Source organism: Prunus persica, chromosome G7 (assembly GCF_000346465.2).
Source record: "Prunus persica cultivar Lovell chromosome G7, Prunus_persica_NCBIv2, whole genome shotgun sequence".
Classification (NCBI taxonomy): Eukaryota; Viridiplantae; Streptophyta; class Magnoliopsida; order Rosales; family Rosaceae; genus Prunus; species Prunus persica.
This window is the reverse complement of record NC_034015.1, coordinates 16,888,931-16,910,604: the sequence shown is the minus strand read 5'-3', so window position 1 is coordinate 16,910,604 and position 21,674 is coordinate 16,888,931. Positions and strand designations below refer to the sequence as shown.

The 21,674-nt window shown below is 38.0% G+C and overlaps 4 protein-coding genes and 1 non-coding gene across 7 annotated transcripts; all 5 read right to left on the bottom strand.

Moving 5' to 3' along the window:
- Window positions 7,046-7,116, bottom strand: TRNAG-GCC. The gene has a single exon. It is a non-coding gene; the product is annotated as a tRNA-Gly (tRNA).
- Window positions 8,048-10,100, bottom strand: LOC18769259 (probable leucine-rich repeat receptor-like protein kinase At1g35710). Its single transcript, XM_020568807.1, has one exon. It carries the CDS (start codon window positions 10,008-10,010, stop codon window positions 8,088-8,090), a length of 1,923 nt encoding a protein of 640 aa, XP_020424396.1. The 5' UTR covers window positions 10,011-10,100; the 3' UTR covers window positions 8,048-8,087.
- On the bottom strand, window positions 10,626-12,884 carry LOC18770204 (LRR receptor-like serine/threonine-protein kinase ERECTA). Its single transcript, XM_020569056.1, has one exon. The coding sequence runs from the start codon at window positions 12,412-12,414 to the stop codon at window positions 11,131-11,133; it is 1,284 nt and encodes a 427-aa protein (XP_020424645.1). The 5' UTR covers window positions 12,415-12,884; the 3' UTR covers window positions 10,626-11,130.
- On the bottom strand, window positions 13,293-18,943 carry LOC18769565. 2 transcript variants are annotated; one of them, XM_020569114.1, is made up of 9 exons: window positions 18,468-18,943; window positions 16,573-18,279; window positions 16,269-16,460; window positions 15,976-16,030; window positions 15,377-15,525; window positions 15,206-15,292; window positions 14,513-14,641; window positions 14,074-14,169; window positions 13,293-13,670 (listed from the first exon to the last, which is right to left on the bottom strand). In XM_020569114.1, the coding sequence occupies exons 1-8, from the start codon at window positions 18,534-18,536 to the stop codon at window positions 14,092-14,094; spliced, it is 2,466 nt and encodes an 821-aa protein (XP_020424703.1). In that variant the 5' UTR covers window positions 18,537-18,943; the 3' UTR covers window positions 13,293-13,670; window positions 14,074-14,091. The 2 variants fall into 2 exon arrangements, with proteins under 2 accessions (XP_020424703.1, XP_020424702.1); XM_020569113.1 differs by lacking the exon at window positions 13,293-13,670 and having other exon boundaries at window positions 14,047-14,169.
- LOC18769016 (floral homeotic protein DEFICIENS) lies at window positions 19,551-21,674 on the bottom strand. Of its 2 annotated transcripts, none has more exons than XM_007202441.2 (7): window positions 21,191-21,674; window positions 20,989-21,055; window positions 20,792-20,853; window positions 20,598-20,697; window positions 20,270-20,311; window positions 20,144-20,188; window positions 19,551-20,031 (listed from the first exon to the last, which is right to left on the bottom strand). In XM_007202441.2, the coding sequence occupies exons 1-7, from the start codon at window positions 21,376-21,378 to the stop codon at window positions 19,819-19,821; spliced, it is 717 nt and encodes a 238-aa protein (XP_007202503.1). In that variant the 5' UTR covers window positions 21,379-21,674; the 3' UTR covers window positions 19,551-19,818. The 2 variants fall into 2 exon arrangements, with proteins under 2 accessions (XP_007202503.1, XP_007202502.1); XM_007202440.2 differs by having other exon boundaries at window positions 19,551-20,022; window positions 21,191-21,668.

The following is a 21,674-nucleotide window of genomic DNA, read 5'->3' as shown; positions in this document are numbered from 1 at the left end:
TAATAATTTTCTACAACTTGTGTGGTCATGACAACATATTAACGAATTTTCTTCAAGTTGTGATTAACGCGGGCAATTAATTAAGGTTATATCCAATATGTTAATGTTTCGTGATGTGTCGTAAAACTATTGGCCCGTAAACGCAATACAATGAGTTCAAGCATATTTGACAGGTCACTAATTAGTACTGTATCCCACTTTTATCCACGTAGATACATCACCTTAATTAATTTTCCATATAAAACAAAGAAGAGAATCAGTGTATCTCAAGAAACTGAGGCAAAGCAAATTAAATTATTTTATTTTATTATTTTGGTCTGATAACCCAAATTGAATTGATCCATAAAATTTAATCAATTCATTCATGAACAGCCAGCCCAGAAATTGGTACGACCAAATTTATATGGTACCCCTGGACTGGAAAACCAATCTCCAATCTGCAATGTCCATAATGATCAAAGTTCAACGACAGACATACATGGCTTAGAAGCAACGAAAGGCACAGAAAAGTGATGATACGAACCAACGAGTCAATGACATGGGTCCAGCTTTTGTCTCCAACCTCTCCCAACTCAAATGATTCCCCTTCATTTTTATTTTTATTTTTATTTCCATATACATAGGTCTTCTTGTGTGCTGGCCACTGATCAAACCCTCATAGGTGTGAGTTCAAATTACGAAAAATACATTCGTGTGGGCAAGGTTGGGCAAGGGTGGACCAGGAAATTTTTAAGTAAATTTAGGTTTTACCCATAAAAAAACTTTTACTTTTGGAAAAAGTCAAAGCTTTTTCAAAAAAGACAGAAAAACCTCTCAACTTTCAAACCAAAGACATGCAAATGTAAAAGATTCCTTAGGAAATCAAAAAATAAATAAGGGCAATTTTGTCCATTTCGGATTCTTTTAAAATTTTTCTCTCTCCTTTGGGCTTTTCCAAAGTCTCCCAAATTTTTATAGGAGTGGACTAATATGTTTTAATGGGAGATCCATTATATTGCTTTTTTTTTTACTTTTTAAAAGCAGGTTTACATGGTTAATTGACTATAGGCTATAGTTTTTCTTTTATACGCAAAGAAAATGAGTGGTAGTAACTATTTTTCAATTAACAATATTTAAATTTTATGGGAATACATATAGACGTGGGGATTGCAGTCATATAGATCTACAATTGCACAATCATAAGCTACAAGCATTCAACAAAACCAAGAGACAATTAGACTATATAAAAGCATATATCAAGTAATGAATAGATTAAATCAGAAAAATAACGAGTCATCAATAAAATCCTAGCAAATTGCATAAGAAAAAAATCCCCAAAATTTAACACCCGAACTCTAAATCATAAAAAGATAACAATAACATTTCAAATTGTAAATTAAACAAAAAGTAAGAGAGAAACTTACTAATATTAAAGAACCCATTGGATATAGGTTGATAAAATTTTAAAGAGGAGGAGACCTACTACTTCTAAGCTCTCAAGTTCAAATATAAAGTTATAGCTTATATAGATGGGTAATAGAAAAACATGATGTTTGATATGTGTGGGTGCCTCTAGAGATGAAATCTCATGGTTGTGAAAGGCTAATATCAACAAAGAGGGGTGGACTATTTTTAATTAACTTGGGTTTGACTTATAAAATTAACATAATTTTTTTCATCTCCAAATTTAGCACTAGGCTAGAGTGGGCTCTAGCCCATGCCTAAATCCGTTCTTGGATGTGGATTGTGACACTATCGCGTAATGTTATTAGGGTTGTTGTTAAAAATAAAAATAACATAAGCTATAACATAATATTGGTGCACGACACCACGCGACCCTCTAAACCCCTACACTATCAAACTTTATAATTTATAAAAACAAATTTGATAAATTGATATGGCCATCAAATTCCGATCTAAAATTATTATTATTATTATGGCTTAATATCATAAAACGTCCCTAAGGTTTACGAAATTATCATATTGCATCCTTAATTTTTTTTTTTTTGGGTCACTCATGGTCCTCAAGGTTAGTATGTGTGATCACAAATGGTCCATGCCGTTAGGTTCTGTCAAAAACTTCCTTAGTTTGCTGATGTGACATATATATCACAAAACATCTCTGAGGTTTACACACCTTTCACAATGGTCTCTACAAAAATTTTTCATTTAAAATTCATAAAAATTTTGTTTTCTTTTTGAAATTATTTATAAATGAAAACCATTTATAGAAGGATTTTAATCTTGAGGACCATTTATGAACCCTAAACCCTTAGTTTTTTTCATTTTAAAATTTTATGAATTTTAAATTATTTTTTAAAAACTCCATTTGTTTGTTGATGTGGCATATATATGAGACCACATCTACAATAATATAGTGTCACATGTATTTAAAATATAATTTATATTTTTAAATCATTTAAAATTCATACATTTTTAAAAAGATAACCAAAATTTTATGAATTTTAAGTGAAAAAGTTAAAAAATTCCGTAGGGACCATTTGTGATAGGCATGAACCTTAGGGATGTTTTGTGATATATGTATATGCCACGTCAGCAAACTAACGGAGTTTTTGACGCATGGACCATTTGTAATCACACATACTAACCTCGAGGACCACGAATGACATAAAAAAAACATTAAAGATGCAATCTAATAGTTTTGTAAATCTTAAGGACGTTTTGTGATAATAAGCCTATTATTATTAAAGTGGCAATTTTGCATTTTGGGAAAAAAAGAAAGAAAAAAAAAGTGGCAATTTTGCAGTTAATGCCAAACCTACTCTAATTGTTGAAAAGAACTTGAATGTCAGAGGTGATAATACTATTTTATTATCTCTATCCAATTATACTTCGTTATATAAATTTTTTATCATTATAACGAAATATAATTGATTAAAATAACAAAAGAATGTTATTCTTGTAATATACAAATTTTTCTCCTCACTGTCACGTGTTCCAAACCCTCTTTTAAATTATCAATGAACGCCAGTGGTTCAGTGACGCAGCCCAGCTGCGGTAGGGGTGGTTTTGTAACTTCCAGCGGAATAAAAATCGTCAATGGAAACACAAAAACGGAAAAACAAAAACGGAGAGAGAGAGCCGGTCAAAATACGTATTTTGAGATTCCAGTAGTTGACGGTTTACTAGATGGGGATGGTAAAACAACAACATGAATAAAGAGCCGGCTTCGTAGACTTCCCCCTGTCGTTTTCAGCCGCCCAGAGTCGTTTGCTCACATGGTGGGTTCCTATTGGACAGGTGACGTTGCCCAATAAATCAAACGTTATTTTTTCTTTCTTTCAATTATTAGAATTCTTATATTTTAAGTTTTTAAAATTTGAAATTTGAAAATCAAAATTATGGATATGGTTCTGTCTTGGAAAGGAATGACGACGAAATCTTTTTATTTTTATTTTTTTGGGAAAAAAAATAAATAAAAGAGTGGGCTTGAAAATTGAATGCGGATTGGCCCTCCTCGGCATATGGAGCCCAACCAGGATAAAACGGGGTGCCCCAAATGATATATATATATATATATTTTTTAAAGATTGGACGGAAATGCCCTTGGAGTTGGAGCGTGCTGCTGTTTGTGATGATGGTACGGGAAAGTGAGAAGTGAAAATACAAACAGAAAGTACGGAATCTTGTGAAATTTCCAATGAAGAAGGTGACTCATGTCTTATATATGTCTGTCCAGTGTCTTTTGTTGGTAATACGGTGCCTTCATTCATTACGGATATAAGGTATCTCCATCTATCGGAAATCCCTCACGAAGCTCCCCAACCGGCTTGGAGTAGGTTTTAAGTTCGACGCACTTGAACATGTGTTCGATAGTACTATAAGTTCGACAACTATTTCTGACTCTATCCTATTGTAATTATTTAACTTTGTTGTTAGTGAGTTATCAGATTATAATTTTAGTTTTGTAAGTATCTGATCATTTATCAAACAATTAAATTGGTAGAAGAACTTTCGCACAACCTTTCTTATATGGGAGAAGACAAAATGCAGAAACATCCTAATGCTTGATAATTTGTGAATGGAAAAGGGTCATGCAAAGCACCATTTTCTTAGGTTAATTGATTGGCTTCTTCAATCCGTTTAAATTAACCATGAATCTTCCCAATTGGGTAGTATATCTCTCACGTACTCTTAATAAGGAGGAAGAATTGGATTTAACTCTTAATAGTAATTTACCTCTTTCACACTCTTTCTCTTGGTATAGGATGAGGTATTAGGCCTTGGATTTAACTGGGGCAAGTAATTTGAAGTATGAAGTGTAAATTTGGTTATATTCCATTTATGTAGGGTTTTCAATATCAACATACTTAAGTTACTGCAGACACGTTGGTTAGCCAAGTTGGCCAGGATACTGAATCCGTCATCTTGCACTCAAGTTCGAATCTCCTCCTCGTTGATTCTATTAATTTAAAGTAAACAAAACATACTTAAGCTACATATATTTTTTTGCTTCTTTGGAACCAGAATTGGAGAACGAAGATATGTTTGAGATGGAGGGCATAGATAAAGTGATAACACATTGAGATGTGGAGGGTGGACTCTCTCTCTCTTTCTCTCCCTCTCTCTGCTTCCATGATTGAGTAGATTCCCTTGATTCGTGGTCCCAAGCAAGCATGGGTAACATTTTGAGCTGCTTGATGTGGACTGCCATGAATCTGCTTTTCAGGACAAGGGTATGCATATGCTGCAGTGAAAAGTAAATTTTTTTGTCTGAAATTACTTCATCATGTGAGTGCAAACACAGTAGAAATCAGGGGTGAGATTGAAGAGGGTTTGGTATTGTAAGTGATAGATTTGATAGGTACATGAAAAATGAGAGGAGGTTTGAAAAAAAAAAGGATTGGAAGTTACTTCAAAATGGTTGGGATATATTTATTGGACAACAAAAAGTGTTTTGAACAATGTTATAACTTATAGATATAAACAACTCAGATTTCATTACAAATGCAGAAATTGTCTTTGATGTTTTCTGCACTGTAACAATAAAAGGTAAATAGAGTTCATAAGGCCCATCATTCAAAAAAATTTGTCTCCATGAAGGGCTAGATAGAGCCCATCATTCAAATCAAATAGGGAAAGTCCCCTTCACTTGTCCCTGCATAATTTGGAAAACATCCATCTTGCAAACAAATGTGTATGATTTTTTGGAGCTTAAATGCTAACAGAGCCCACTTAATCTGAAGTACAACCACCTGTGACTGTCTGTCACAAACTCAATGACACATTCGACTTTGATCAAAGATGGTCAGAGTTCAACGGTTGGAAGTTGGAACACAGAGAGAAGGAAAAAATAATTTGGGGTTTTTGACTTTTGTGTCCCGTTTCTTTCATTATGAACCCCTTTCAATTTTGAAGGTGTAAGTAGTTTAATGAGCTAGACTTCATACATCAACTGTCCAAGGAGCCTTTGATTGAGTGATATATTTGAATCAGAACACCAGGCAGGATCAATTGTCAAGTTGGTTGATCAGCTCACCGCTCACAACAAATTAGCCTTTCATTTCAGTACAAGGCTAGTTAAGCAAGCATGCTGTCTCTCTCACAAACACACACGGCCACATACATAAAGACACTCACTTTCGTATGATTTCATAGTTTCAGAGCATACGGGTGTGATTGTTAGTCGTTGATGCATTGCGGGGGTCTATGTGCCTCAACAATCACCCGCACGCAAGTAGACGATTGATGTCTCTATCTGTGCGGCTATGCCTCGCTTTCCTTGCATCACAATCATGGTTGTGCTCAATTATGGATAACTTGTCTATATGGGTTTTGTTTAGATTTGATGATCATGATCAATCGATGTATAATTGGCCTAAAAAAAGAGGAATTTCTTCTCATTTTGGCACCCCAAAATCAAGTTCCCTTTTCTCCTTTTTCGAAGATAGATAGACACAAGCCTAGTTAGGCTTTTCGCGAGGCAAAAGGATGGAATGCATGTTCTTCAATATATCACATACATACGTCTCTAAAGCTATGCATGTTCAAACAAATAAACATGTGGTGTGGCCCAAATTTGACAGCAAAAACTCCTTTTGGGTTGCTTTATTTGTCCTCAGCCTTTTTTACTTTTTCTATTATATATATATATATATATATATCCTAATTATTTGCATTTTTGTCATACTTCTGGGGTAATATATTTCCAAATTTGGTTATTCTTAAGCAAAAGTGCACGAATAGTTTTCTGTGGCACTCGTGAGACAGAGATATGAACTCAACAGGACACGTGGCGAAATCAGATGAAGACTGGTGATATGATGAACACTGAGCAGCAAGAAAGGGCACGAGGCACTGTCACGTGATGGGCTGAGAAGCAGGACATGGCGGCCTTTGTAATGCAGGCACACCAACCAAACCAGTTGCCCAAAAGCAATTTGCAATTTTTGCAGTCTTCTTCTGCACAATGCAACGCAATTTATGCCTTGGAAACTGCCAACACACGGGCCTTCGGTCTTATAATCTATCCAACTCGTAACTATTTCTATTTTCTGCATCGTCCACTTACTACGTCTTAATTTAAAACCATATCCCACCACCATTGAGATTTGAAAGTGGAAACTCTTGATAAGTAGTTTTGTGAAACAATCATTAATGTTTATAAAGAGGGTTTGGATATTTGGACAAGGTAGTCGCTCGCTTCCTTGCACCCAAGTTCGGGTCCTCCTCCCCCAAAAGTTCGAGTACTTTGATTATGTGGTATGTTGGATGAAGTCGATATGAGTATTTTTTGCAAATGTTTTGCTGGTCCCAAAGGTGTTTGTGCTTTTGCTTTGAGAGAAATGGTCAGAGCTTTTGCTTCTTATAACCAAAAAGAGGGTGAAAGGGGAGGAAGTGACAATAATGAACAGGTTATATATGGCATGAAAATGGTGCATGAAGCAAAGAGGGAGGAGAGTGTGCAGTGAAGCCATCAATGCAAGTTGAAGGGAACTTGTTTCTATGAACTGTCAATAAAAGCACTTTAGATTAAAGCGTGCAGCAACATATTAATTTAATATCCAGTTGAAATGTTGTTGTAAAATACAACAAAAAAAGAATCTGCACCAGCCGGGAATCGAACCCGGGTCTGTACCGTGGCAGGGTACTATTCTACCACTAGACCACTGGTGCTTTGCTTGTTAGCTTTCTAGCCAAATAACATAATATATGTTTATCTGGTGACGCTTATGCTACAAAAGGATATCAATGGTCTTTTAATTTTATATTGACATCTCTCTCTCTGCCCTCCTATACCTATATAAATGCAATGCTTTGTTTTTCATTTATGGAACTTTTTCTTCATCAGAAATTTCTCGATATGACTGTGACACAATAACATGGTATTACCAATTCATTTTGTTATAACACCTATATTTATTTGTTAATACGATACTTGAGGTTCATGAAATATCAACAACCTCAAAATTTATTCCTTTCATCACCCCACTTTGTGAAGGTGATATATCCCCAAAATCAATGCAACATCAAGTACTCTTATCAGCTTAATGTTATTACTTAATTCACTGATTGGGAGTAGTAGCCGGTGTAAAGTAGTATTCTAGCTCAGAATCATAGACATAGCATATTCCAAACACAAGACACCAAAACAAACAACACAACAAGGAGAAAAATACAAGACATGGTTTGAGTCTTGTGGATGACCAGTTTACCTCAATTTGTTATTTATCTGCAACAGATTTGCTAGGGTAGTCCCTTACCATTGCCCCAATGGCCTGGCCAGCATTAAGCTTTTTTATTATTTATCTGCAACAGATTTGCTAGGGTAGTAGGTATGGACCATGTTTTTATATTACAAGTAAATACCTGCCTCACATGGTGCTTCAAGGGGTTGAAGATTTAATTAGTCTTTGCTTTAAATCGTGAATTGTGGAGCTTAGGGCTGGACAAATAGCCTTTAGGGGGGGGGACATTGATCTGTTGCCTCTCAAAGACTCAAACACATCAGAACTTTCAATATTTTAGTGATGCAATGGCATAAACATTTAAGCCTACACAAAAAGTAAAGATCTGAACTCTTTAAGTTTTCATCATTAATCAGAATTTCAAGATAAACTTTAAAAATGGAAATTTTGGGGAAAATGCTAAGAGTGATTACAAGGAGGAAGTGGAGCTCCACACAAGCCAGGATTATCTGCGAAAGCAGACACCGGGAAATTTGCTTTGTGAGGAGGAATTTTCCCAGACAATTGGTTTCCAGACACATCAAATTCTTGAAGATCCTTTAAATTCAGCACCTCCTTTGGAATAGTGCCACTCAAGTTATTGCTTGAAAGAAGAATTGTAGCCAATTTTGTGGCATCTGCAAGCTCCATTTGTATCCTTCCAGAAAGCCCATTATGCACAAGCTTTAGGACCTGCAGCTCACTCAACTTCCCAAGTGACTTTGGTATGCTTCCTCTCAATGGGTTGTGTGATAAAACTAGACTTTTGATAGAGGTCATTGTAGATCTTTCTCCAATGTCCTCATCAATGGGGCCAGTGAACAAGTTGTGCGAAAGATCAATGGAATTAAATTGGCCAAGAGGGTTTTGGGATTCTTTTGAGAATATTGAATCCATGTGGCCAGAGAACTTGTTGGAATGTAGATCAAGATCCATTAGAAGTGAAAGGTTTTTTAATTCAACTGGGATTGATGCATGGAAACCATTGTTTGATAAGTTCAGAAATGATAGGCTACTCATGTTGCCTATCCAATGAGGTAACTTCCCTGTCAAGGCATTGCTTGATAAGTCAAGTATGGATATAGATGATGAAGATAACCAACTTGGAAGCTGCCCTTGAATACCAGTTTTTGCCAACAATAGCCTGAAAAGCTTCAATCTTGCAAACCAGGTTGGTATACTAATCAATCCCAAAGGATTGAATGAAAGTTCCAAAGTGTCTAGCCTCTGTAGTTTTGCTAGCTGAGGAGGAATTTGACCCAAGAGTCGATTTCTCGATAAATCTAGTGTTTTTAGGTTATGTAAATTGCCAAAACTTGAAGGAATCTTGCCTGTAAAATGGTTGTTGGAGAAGAAAATGTCAGTAAGAGTTGCAAGATGGCCAATGGTTTCTGGCAGTTTTCCTGAAAATTTGTTGTTCTCGAAAATGAGCCTTTCGATTTTTGGGAGCTGGCCTAGTGATGCTGGTAAAGTGCCTCTGAGCTTGTTTTCTGATAACTGACAAAACCGCAGAGAAATAAGCCCGGAAATTGAAGATGGAATGCTTCCAGTAATTTGATTATGATTGAGATAGAGCAAGACTAATTGGGAAAGTGCACCAATGGATTGAGGAAGTCTTCCACTTATCTGATTTTCTGACAAATCAAGATTTATAAGGCTCTTTAGCTTGCCAATGCTAGTGGGAATGCTACCAGAGATATTGTTCCCATGGAGATCAAGCTTTGCTAGCAACACCAACTTCCCAACTGAAGTTGGAATTGGCCCTGACAATGTATTTCCAGATAGGCCTAGTTCCACAAGTGATCTCAAAGATCCAATAACAGAGGAAGGAACAGCACCAGATATATAATTGTCACCAAGAAAGAGCTTCTCCAATCGAAAAAGATTACCAAATGTTGTTGGTATTGAGCCAATGAGCTTGTTTGAATCAAGAAAGAGATGAGTGAGTTGAGATAGCTTCCCAAGTTCTGGTGGTATTGGACCCTTCAAGTCCTTGAGATTACTGAGGTCAAGAAGTTGAAGAGAGGACAAGTTTCCAATATAAGGGGACAAAGTACCAGACATGTACGTGTCGACGATGAAGTCATTGTCTGAAACAAGTCCCGAACGTGAGACATTGACAACTCTGCCGGAGGAGCTGCACGCGACACCTTCCCAGGCAGAGCAGCAGTCAGAGGAAACTGACCATGAATGCAGCAGCTTTGAAGGGTCAGAAATGATGTTATGCTTGAAATGGAGAAGGGCTTGTTTGTCTACAAAATGGCATGCTTTGGAGGCAAGAAATGAGAGGAGCTGTGAGAGAAAGAGGAGCAGCAAGGTTCTGCTGTGAATGGAAATCTTCATTTTCTTAACCTTGTAGAATTAATTGGGTGATGGAGGTGGTGTTCTATAGCTAGCTGTGCAGCAGGGAAGGAGTGAAGAGAGAGGTGGTAGGTAATTTAAAGATCAAAACTTTTTGTCATGTCTCTCATGTGTTTGAATTTATTGAACTTAAGCCTCACGCTAAAGTTCTTCTATGCTTATTTATTTTTCTTCTAACTAAGATGCAAAGTACCCATTAATGTAGTGTGTGTGAGTTTAGTATATTATCGCCCCTCCAATAAACAGTTCTTCCAAAAAAATAAAATTATAACTAAGATAAGCAATGCTCTCCATACTTAGTGGGAAGTGACTAGGATTTGTAATTTGGGGTTTAGCTCCACTGTGGCTAATGCTAGTTTTGGTAAGTTGGAAACGTAATCTTTTCAAACACTGGAATGAAACCAGTAGGGCCACCATGCTAGTTTTGCTAGTTCTGGCTGCTGATAAGTATTGTGGCTGGATCAATGTTGCCCCATGAATCATGATCATGATGCTTGTGTTGTGGAGGAGGTTGGTAGTTTCCATAACGGAAAAGATAAATGAAGTCTGCAAATCAATAATTTAAGCATGTAGCGAAGGTTTGGTATGAAGATAATGTAAATTAACCATCGGACTACTCTTTCAAATCATGGATGCCGCCACATCACGTGTTACTAGAACATCGTCACGTGGTATAAAACTGGAAGCTGTAAAACAGTACAAGCATATTCAGCCTATACGTACATACTCTATGGTATGAATCTATTAGACATACGGTATAAAATACCAAATAGTAATCTAGAGAAGTGAGGAGATTGGTTCATCAGAGAGGGGCGCTCAGTCCATCAGAATCATAGAAAACCACGTGGGCCTAGCGTTCCTGTGTCAGAGGAAGATAAAAAAAATCTAGCAGCTGCCCCTTAGTTTGATCATGTACCACCAGACAAGGACGGCCCTTCTCATTATTACAGTATTTAACACAAGATTTCCCACTTCAAAAAATAATTCAATAAAAATAAATAAAAAACCCAAAAAAGAAAAAAAAGAAGCAAAAACAGAACCAGAGGAAGCAATCAAAATTAGTAATTTTTATGTCATAATGTTACAAATAATAACGTTTTGATCATGGGATAATTGGGCCGAAGCTTCTGCACTCAGAAAGCGATTTCTGGTCACCACCTTGACAAAAAAAGAAAACTCTCGGGCATCTGTACAAGCAGTTATCGGCCAAACCCACATTTGCAGAACCCGGTTTGAGCCCCAGCAACGGACCCGGGATGGGTCCGAATAAGTAATTCCCGCCCAGCAACAGCCTCTCGAACGCCGAGACTCCGGATCCGGGTACGGCCACTTTGAAGGCGTACTGGGTCGGAATCATACCCATGAACTTGTTGTTCTCCAATGTCAAAGCAGAGAGCTTTGGCATCATGGGCAGGAAAGATGGCAGGAGACCTTTGAGCTGGTTGTTGCTGAGGTCCAGGGCAATCATCTCGCTCTGGGTGCCCAGAGAAATTGGGGGCTGTACGGACGAGAATTGGTTGAAAGAAAGAGTGAGTTGCTGGAGTGATGGGTGCTCGAAGAGGTAAGAGGGAACAGAGCCACCGAGTTGGTTGTGACTCAGATCGAGCACCTGCAAAAAACCCAAGTGTTTGATATTTTCCGGGACTGTTCCTTGCAAGCTGTTGTTTCTCATGGAGATTTGGAGCAGAGAGCTCGGGAGGGTTAATGGGATTTGCCCAGAAATGACGTTGTTGCTGGCGTCCAAGTAGAAGAGGTTTTGCAGAGAACCCAACTCGGGCAACTCGCCGCTGAGTTGGTTCCCCTGGAGCTCGAGTCGTTTCAAGCTCGCCAGCCGATTCAAACTCGGTGGGATTGCGCCGTGGAGACTGTTGCTGTCGAGGTAAAGCTCCTCAAGGTTGGAGAGTGATCCGATGGATGCGGGTATGGAGCCAGAGAAGGAGTTTCCGGAGAGACCGAGTCGAGTCAGCCGAGTCAGGTTGGAGAGCGAGTCGGGGATTGAGCCGGAGAAGAAGTTGTTGGAGAGGTCGAGGGTTTGCAGGTAAGGGAGGTTCCAGGAGATGGAGGAGAGTGAACCGGAGTAACCGGCCTGGTCGAGGCTGAGCTCGGTGAGTCGACTCGTTGCTGAGTCGACCAAGTCACACCTGAAGCCGCAGGTGAATCGGTCGCTGAAAAGATTGTCGCAGGGGTCGAGCTTGAAGTCCCATGAGCTTATGCATGAGCCTGGGCTCACTGAGGTGGGGTCCAGAGCGTTCTTGAGCTCCTTGAGAGCTTCTATATCTCCCCAGAAGGTCTTTGATTCTGCTCCAAGTAGTTGCAGGGTTGTGAGTGTGATTAGCAAAACAGCAAGGGGCGAAGAAGATGGAGATAAATTGCTAAGAACACCCATTTGGTGTTTTTACTCGAGAGTGATGATGGTGGACCGTTTGTAGGTTTGAGGGAATATGAACGAAGATAAGGGTTATGGAGTTTGAGCAAGGACAGCAGGGTTGATCAGGACCGTTGGTTTCGGTGGAAAATCAGAATGCGAATTCTGATGTGGGTGGGAGAGAGAGAGAGCTTTCGCAAAAACTCTTTTTGTATTTTGGGGTCAGAGAGTTCAGAGATCTTTATATGATGAGTGGTTTTCTCACGGGCTCACGGGCACTTGTCACAGAAATAAAGAGAGAGAGAGAGAAGGCTGTCACTAAATTTAGTATACAAATTAGGGAGAGGGAGAGAGGAAGAAGGTCGTGTGTTGGTCCTAGAGTGGACACCTTTGGCTGTATGTATACGGATACAGTGACGTGTGTTGGTTAGCTGAAGCTGAGAGTTGTTATTACTACTGTCGAGCTGTCGTTGTTTTTCTATATCCATGGCCATAATTTTCATAATAAAATGCAAGAGATAATGCTAAAATATTTAAGAGTTGGATAAAAATGAGGAACCAACTAACTTAATTTTTTAGACTCTAGTCCAGATCGAGTTGAGATGTGGATTGGCTCGTTGATGCAAAATGTGGGCTCGTATATTGAGCCCATGATACTCTCATATATTGAGCTCATATTCTTTCACACCAAAAATGTTTCAACAGTTTCTATAAATTAGGTTAATTGATTGTGTTTGTGTAGAATGATGCGATTTTCTTTTGCCTTCTTTATGCCAATATGCTTTGGACATCGAATAGGTTCTTTTGCCTTTGCCTATAAGTCACTCGAAATGGCCTCTTTACACAAAAGCAGAACCTACCGGTAAAAAGAAAAAAGAAAAATAGGTGGTTGGGCATTGGAATCAAATGCCAGCAGCACATGGAATCTAATCCCCTTTGATTCAGTTGTTACAAAGAGCGAGCTCTAAGTTGGTGGGTGATTTTAGCAACCGATATCACTAATGTCAAATCGAGCGGTTGACTTAAGCACTTTTATTATTAGAGCTTATTAGAGCTAACAAACTTGAAAATACAGCAAACTTTCCAGAAAGCCACCCCATTTCCACCAAGCAGATTCGCGTTTGGTATTTTCCAAGTCCAACCAACCACCATTCAGGAAGATCCTTCAGAATTCCTACTGTGAATTTGGGAAATTAAGCTTGCAAACAAGATGAGTAATGCTAGACAGCCATCGACGGGCACGGTGGGTGGCTGTCAGCCGTCGATAAGCATGATTCCTGCAGTGGGGTCCCAGTCAACGATGTACACTAAGCGACTGCCTTTAGCATTCCGCAGACAAAATAGGGACCAAGAAATACATCAATTGTCAAAATCCTAGTTGTCTTTTGGTGGGGGTTCGGGCTAATGATAAACGGCAAACGTCAACCGTTGAATAACAAACTACCATCAAAACATTGGGCAAAGGCAAGTTGAAATAACAAGGGAGCTGGTAATTCCTGTTAGCGGTGGTTACATAATTAGCAGTTATTTACTTATTTATTTATTTTTGTAATACATCTTTTCTCAACTAATTAATTATACATACATAGAGGTAAATTAATAAATGCCTATACATTCTATAATCGAGCATACCAAGTATGAATCTATTTTTCAAAAAAAAATTGGAACAAGAAAAGTCACCTTTACAATTTTCTCCACTTATGGACCTCTCCCAGGCGACCATTCAAACTTGGTGTATTTGTGATTTATCTCAAAGACAAAGGCCATTTCCCTAATCTGCAGATTGTAATAAACAATAAATCAATTGGGCTGTCATAAGCCAAGAACACGATAACAATCCATTAATGAATACTAAATTAGTAGGAGCAAGCATGTTGGGGGAAGCTGGAACAAGTGCGGTAGCATAAGAGAAAGCAGAAACTTTGAAGGACGACAAGAGAATCCTACGAGGATATCAGCTGTTTTAGAATTAAGGATGGGAAACCATTACCCTCCTTCATTCTAATCACTTGAACCAAGACCAAGAAGCATATGCTTGAGACAACCCAGAACAAGGAATAAATAGAACTAAAGTAACTAGAGATTTGAAGTGTGACCAGAAAAATAGAAAACCATTTACCTCAATCAAGTTACTTGAACTAAGGCTAACAAGCTGTCCAATAGTAACTTCTTTGCCGTTCAAAAAAATTGAACCCTTGCCAAGATTCTTCAAAGAGAAAGAACCATCTCCTTCCATCTTTATCACGGCCTAGAGAATAAGTAACAATAGTCATACGAATGTCATAGCCAAATTTCTTGAAAGGAATTTAAAAACAACTAGGACAAACAATTAGTACTTCCACTTTGGTCTAACATGCTGCAATCAGACTTGTGGAGACAATGGCCAAAGTCACATGCTTCATCAGGTTGGATATTTAAAAAATAACATTAACGAGAAAAAGAGGGGTTTAAGATCATTAACCATTTATACATATCAGATTCTAATCTACAATCTTAGCCCTTCTCATTTTGTCCGTTTTCACTCCTTCCTTACAATATGCTTCAGTTCTCCTTTTGTTTACTCAATTACCAAAGCGCAAAAATAAGGGGGAGGACTGCAAATGGATAAAATGGGAATGTGGAAATCACGACCCTTATTTAATAATACCCTTCACAAGATAGGGTGTAATGTTAAAAAACTAGTTATTTGACATCTCAATCCCATTCTACCGTTTGTATGAATTATCAAAGAGCAACTGGTTTAATATAAGCTGACCATCAACAAATGCAAGTCCTGGAAACAATTGCATTAGGAGAACAAAACGATTCTCACCTGCCGTCTAGATATTTTGTTGTGTAGCCCTTCCTTTCCCAAATCAATATCAACTTCATTATCTTCTGTTGCCCGGCCAAGTATTACCTGCAAAGTAGGAAGAGGTTGCAATAAGGTCTGCAAAGGTGACGTGTGATTCCGAATCAGAACTTTAAAATTTGACAAACATACCTCAGTTTTCTTAATATATTCCTTTACATGGCGACCATACAATACAGCAAGTGCACCTTTAGATGCAAGGTCTCTTTGCATAGAGGATCGTGCACACTGTTCTAATCTCATGATATGCCTTTTAGAATCCTCATCTTGATATGCTGAGGCTGGAAATAACAAGGAAAAGAATTTTAAAAGAAAACAAAAACTATATTTGAACATAATGGCAGACATGCTATACGTTCAACAGTTACATTTAATACTGAATGGCTGATATGTTCTCCTTCTCAATAACCAGATAAAAATGAAATATAAAATCATTAAAGGTGGTTTTTGTAATCTTTATCACTTAAAAACTTAAATATAGATGTTTAAACCATAACAAAGGCCAGTACATAATGCAGAGTAGATTTCTCTTACATTAAAAAAATGACAAGTATAATATAGTTCTTGACATTCAAAATCATAGAATTTATACTATCATGGAAATCTTAATAAAGTTCACTTATATACAAGAGTAGCTTTCTTCATATAAGATATCAAAATTCAGAATTGATTAGAAACAGAAGCAGAAGGATCATCAGATACTAGCACAGCACCCAAATTAGAGGAGTTACCTATTTTACTGAAATATGAATCCTGATCATCTGGACATAAATCCATCTCAAGTATCTGAAAAATAACATAAACAAGTTACAGAAGGCAGATCCTAGAAATGAACTTAGTAGGACATAATTATTACCATCTGTTCAATATCAGATGTTATTTACAAAATTAGCTAATCAACAAATGATGTAGGATATGGGTGAATTGAAGATTTTGATAGTTTAGCGCAAGCGAAAACAAAGAAAACAGAGAATTAAACGACCAGACCTATCCTTGCTTGTTCAACAAAATTATCGATGCTTACCATCTGTTCAATATCAGAAAAATAGGGAATGTCAGCATCATCATCATCAACATCGTCCTCAGATTCTTCCTCAGATTCTTCACAGTCTAGTGCTGAGGGGTTGGCTTCTGGTTCTAGAAAAGTCATTTTAGTAGAACCTGGCTCTGTGATTACGGGTGCAAGTTCTGCAACTGTAGATGGAGCAACTATTCCCTGTTTAGAACAACCACCTTTAGTGATATATTTTTGCAATAGAAACCAAGAACATCATAAAGTAATTACATATGAAATCCATTGTGTGAAGTGACCCCAGATAAAAATTAACCTCTTCTTTTAGCACTCGATTTGGGATAGACTTAGGAGGTTGATGTGCTGATCTGCATTGGCTTGGGTTGGCGGGGACATTTTTATCATGTTTGGAGACTGAAGCTAGACCGTTACTATCACCATATGCAGCTTTAATTCCAAAAGAAACAAGTGCATGGTTGGGGCTGTTTTCTGTAATTGTGTCATGTCCTACCATCCGAGGAACCTTAAAAGGTTGTGCAGGATCTTCTTCTTTTGTCAAGGTTATTGTTTGTTGATCACATTTTCTTTTGCCAGTAGAGGACGCTAACCCACTAGCTTCTTTTAAGGTTGGCTGCACTACAGCATGAACTGTTCCAGTAGGTGGAAATATATCATCATTGCATGGGATTTCAGGATCCTCGGTATTCAATGTGCAAATCATCTCTTTCTCACGAAGTTCAGGAGTAAGAGGATTTGGCACTGATGTAGATGATGGATTATTGGCTTCAGCAGAAGAAATATCACGCTGCTCGTCATGCAGAGAGTGAGACGGTTTAGCGGAAACATCCATCTCGGCAGCATGCACATTGTCTGAAACATCCTGGCATGTTTCTGAAATCAAATTTTGTGGTAGACAAGAGTCGGGCATCTTGGCAGTATGCACATTGTGTGAAACATCCTGGAATGAGTCTGAAATCAACTTTTGAGGTTGACAAGGATCAGGCACAACATATTCATGAACATCTTTGGGAGAACTCAACGGAATCGGCTTCAGGCTTTCATAAGAGGACTTATCCATTGACTCCTTTCCATTTACATCCATGAAGGTGAGCTCATCCTCATTCGTAAGGTATATATCTGCATAATCACCTCCGGAGATTGTTACAGACCTATTCAGTTCATCGCAAACTTCTCTATCATTCAACATTGCCTCAGAATGGACAACTTCATATTGAGATGAACCACCATCCGCATCATCAGGAACTACCAATGTCTTTTTGGCATCCTCACCATTAACCCCGAGGCTCACATCAATTGGCATTTCTGGTGCTGGTACATCCTCAATCGTTTTCCAAAGAGGCTCATCTGTCGATGCATGCGATGGCCCTATATCTTCCACATTTGCAAAATCAATTAAATCATCTCCCTGAGTAGGCAAATCTTCACAAGCAGGATCGTGGAAAAAAGAATCATCTCCTAATCCATTCGGCAATAATGAAACCTGTTCCACAAATACATTAGGGCACCCTTCCCTCACAACTCCCTCCACACCATGATTTCCAATTGAGACACACTCTCCAGCACGAAATGCATCCTCAGCATTGCTCTCATTGCCATTGCAATCCATAAACAAGGGTTGATTATGATCTCCAACCCCAAAATTTTCCTCTAAAGCCTTGCCATTATCAAGGTGTGGCGCGAACAGAAAATTGGGATCGAAAAATTTTTTGTGATAAGAGTAAGGATCAACGGAATTAGAAGTGCGGAGTTTCTTCTGCATAGCATAGTAGTGTTTGCGTATGCTTTCGCCTTTTCGCTTTGAATCCCTAGAACTGCCGACTCTACTAGACTTGAACGCTGCGCTGGAATTGCAACCTTCGACTTCCAGCATCCGAGACGAGGCCTCGGCCGAGATATCGGCATCGTAGAGGAGCGAGGACCACCGCTCTCGCAATTCCCGGACCGAGAACTTGCGCGAAAATCGCACAGCTCCTTTGGCAAGTGCTTCCAGAGAAGCACCTGCCTGCAAATTGTCAAAAAGCACCAAACAGATTCAAAAATCAAATTTAATTAACTAATCACTCTAATGTGAAAAGGCCAAATTCGAAACAGAAGATGATGATACTAAAGTGGCAGTAACGACAATAATTGAAAAGTGAAAGGACTGAAATGTGAAATGCTGAAATTGAGCGAAAATTTGCAGAGAAGTACCTCCATGGCCTTCTTCAAGCGAAGGTCGTCTTCAGGGATCCAAGGAGGAGCCGAGGCCGCTGCTTCCATGTGGCTTTGGTCCCTCCGAAATCGTTTTGAAAATTGAACTTGAAATTGAATTCTAAGCTCTTCGTTTTCAAAATTTGAGAGATCTCCGTGGATTTTGAGGCTTCGAGAGCTGTTAATTTCTGAGAGTGGTGGAGAGAAAGTTGCAGATACTGAGTCACTGAGTCGACCGAGTTCTGGCGAGTGAAAAGTGGCAAAGGTGAAAAGCACCGGCTGAGTTGTCTGACTTTACGAACACGCGCGTAACGGTTCACGGACTCGTTGCTGAGTTAAATCTCCGTTTTGATTATTATTCGCATTGCTTTGGCTCAGTTTTTTTTTTTCTTCCTATTTTAATCTTAATTCTTTTGGGATAGAATATTGATTTCGCAGTGATTTGATTGCACAATTTTTTCAGCGTTAATTTGTTACCTGTTAGCGACACTCTGTAATTTCATTGGTTGACTTTTCTTATCGGTTTCGTCCGAGAAACAAATATGGTTTCACCACATTAATTTTCTTCTTTCTAAAATTGTACTTCAGTTTAAATAAGCGACGCCGTTTTCGGAGTGGCAATACGCAAAGAGAAGCCCAAGCCCATGCCGGAGAAAATGAGCCCATTAACGTCTTTCTCTATTGAATGATCAGTAGTATTTTTAGTTTTTGAGTACAAAGTCTACTCATACTTTTTGGAGTAAGCATCTCAAATATTCCAGTTTTAAAAAGGAAAAAGTGGCCATAAAATCATACAAACAGAGTGAAATGTCATCCAAAATCAGTATTTTTGCACAATTTAACATTATAACACGCGTATGAACGCAAGTCGAGATGTTAAATTATTAATAACTTAACAACTTAACATATTACATTAGAATTCACACAAAAATCAAGAAGCTAGTTGATTTGACAAATTAACATAATATACTAGAATTTGAAGAAAAACAAAAGGTATTCTTGTGTATCAATTAGTTCATAATTGATAAACCAATCCCTCTATATCTTAAATGCAAAGGTTGCTAGAGTTTGGAGCCAATACCATGATCAAGATCACACTCAAAACACTATCAATAGCAGTGTCAGTCAAGATACATTATGGAATACAAACATTATACAAACAAACAAACCCACAAGCAAGAAGGGCACTCAAATTCATTTCAGTTCTTTGGGGCCATTCTCTTAATGTTTCATAAAACATGATCATATATATATATATATATATATATATATATGCTTCTATTTTTAGAAAGATTACCAAGTCTAAGTCATTGCCTAATTACTTAGTGGCAATTAATCATCCATGGATCGATCAAGCGAGGCGCAGATCGTGCAGATGAGTAATGGAGGAGCCAAGCGAACTTCCTCCGTGGTGGTGGAGGTTAGCGTGGTCACGGATGTCTTGGTGGAGGTGGATAGTGAACAAGTTGGACGCCCCATTTGCCAATGCAACCGCAGATTCATATTCTCCCTCATTGTCCACGTACCCATATTGTGGATCCTCAGAGGCTACTTCCTGATCAAACTCCAAATTTCCAAACAAAATTACTCAATCAATCAAAAGGGCTCCACATATAAAACTTAATTATTAGAAACGTAATTAATTTTTCAGGGTGCATATATAAATGCTTGCTTACATAACCATGTAGCATATTTCCTCTTCTTTCCTGCAAGTTCTTCACCTGCAGCAGTGGGATTAATTAACAACACTACCAAATATATATATATATATAGAAAACTATCCAGTAAAAATTCTTAATTACCTTCTTCTTGCAGGTCTCCGTCTGAGTTTTGAGCACGTGGTACTGTAAAGAATCCAGCAAAAAGATTAACCTCACACACAAACTTCCATAACAGCTGATTGACAGAGATTATTAAGGCTTCCTTTTGTTACCCTATCTTCTCTGAAATTCTACAAAATTGTTTTATTAATGGGGATTTAAAATTTTTAGGATAAACACACACAAAAAAGACTGGAATTTCTGAAACCCTAAGTTAAGATTTTTGCAGATCCATGTCCAAGCAACACCAATTGAACTTTGTGATTAACTTCTAATAGCAAAAACGAAAAGTTAGAAACAAAAATCTGACCTTCCTTTCACGTATGGCCTCCAAGGAAGAAGCCATCTTATCCTCCAGAGAACGCAGCTGATCATATGTCAGGCCATTGAGATCATGACCCACCCTCTGCCTGTTAATTTCACAAATATATAATAATACCCTAATAAAAAATATTCATCCACTCAACAATAAATTGATTTCTTCTTTTGCAGTTTCCCAATTACCTGATCTCTCTCCTCAGCTTATTGTTGATCTCTTTCAGTTTCCACAAGGTGTCTTTCATTGCCTGCACCCACCAAGAAGTAAACAAATTAACCAGAAACAAAAACTAACAATAATTTATTTATTTTTATCTATATATAAAAAAAAATAAAAAATAAAAAGAAGATAAAATAATTAAGAGGGTATGTGCTTGGTTAACCTGGTAGTGTGAGCTCCACAGATCGACCCCCAAAGTTTTTTGGTAATCATCATACATGTTCTTGGTCCTATTACAAATAAAAAAAATTAAACAAATTAAACAAATCAAAGTGGAACAAAAGGAAGGAAGAAATTAATTAAACAAAAAAATAAAAATAGGGTTTGATGAGAGAGAGAGAGCAAGAGAGAAAGAGAGGACGTACGTGGTAGTAGGGCTAATATACTCGTGCATTTTACCAGTGTTGGAGAGCATGATGAGAGAGACCCTGGCATCACAGAGGACGGTGAGCTCCTGAGCCTTCTTGAAAATCCCGTTTCTTCTCTTGGAGTAGGTCACCTGCCTGTTTGTGTGGTTTTCAATCAGCTTGATCTCAATCTTCCCGCGACCCATATTTCCTCTCTCAATTTTCTCTATTTTTTTCTTTCTTTGAAAATTTCTAGGTCCTTGGATCTTGTTTAATTTCTGAACAAATGGGGGAAGAGGGTTGGTTTGTTTATATAATGAAAGTGAGATGAGGAAGAAGAGAGGGGGTTTCTATATCGGGAAAGTGAGATGATAAAGTTAGGTTGTAGGGTAACCAAGAATGTCGTTGCTGATAAACTGCTAGGTAGTGTCTTGTAAAGCTTTATGTATATACAGCTAGTAGCCCTTGTAGACAGACATAGCTTTAGGCTTTAGCTAAAGCT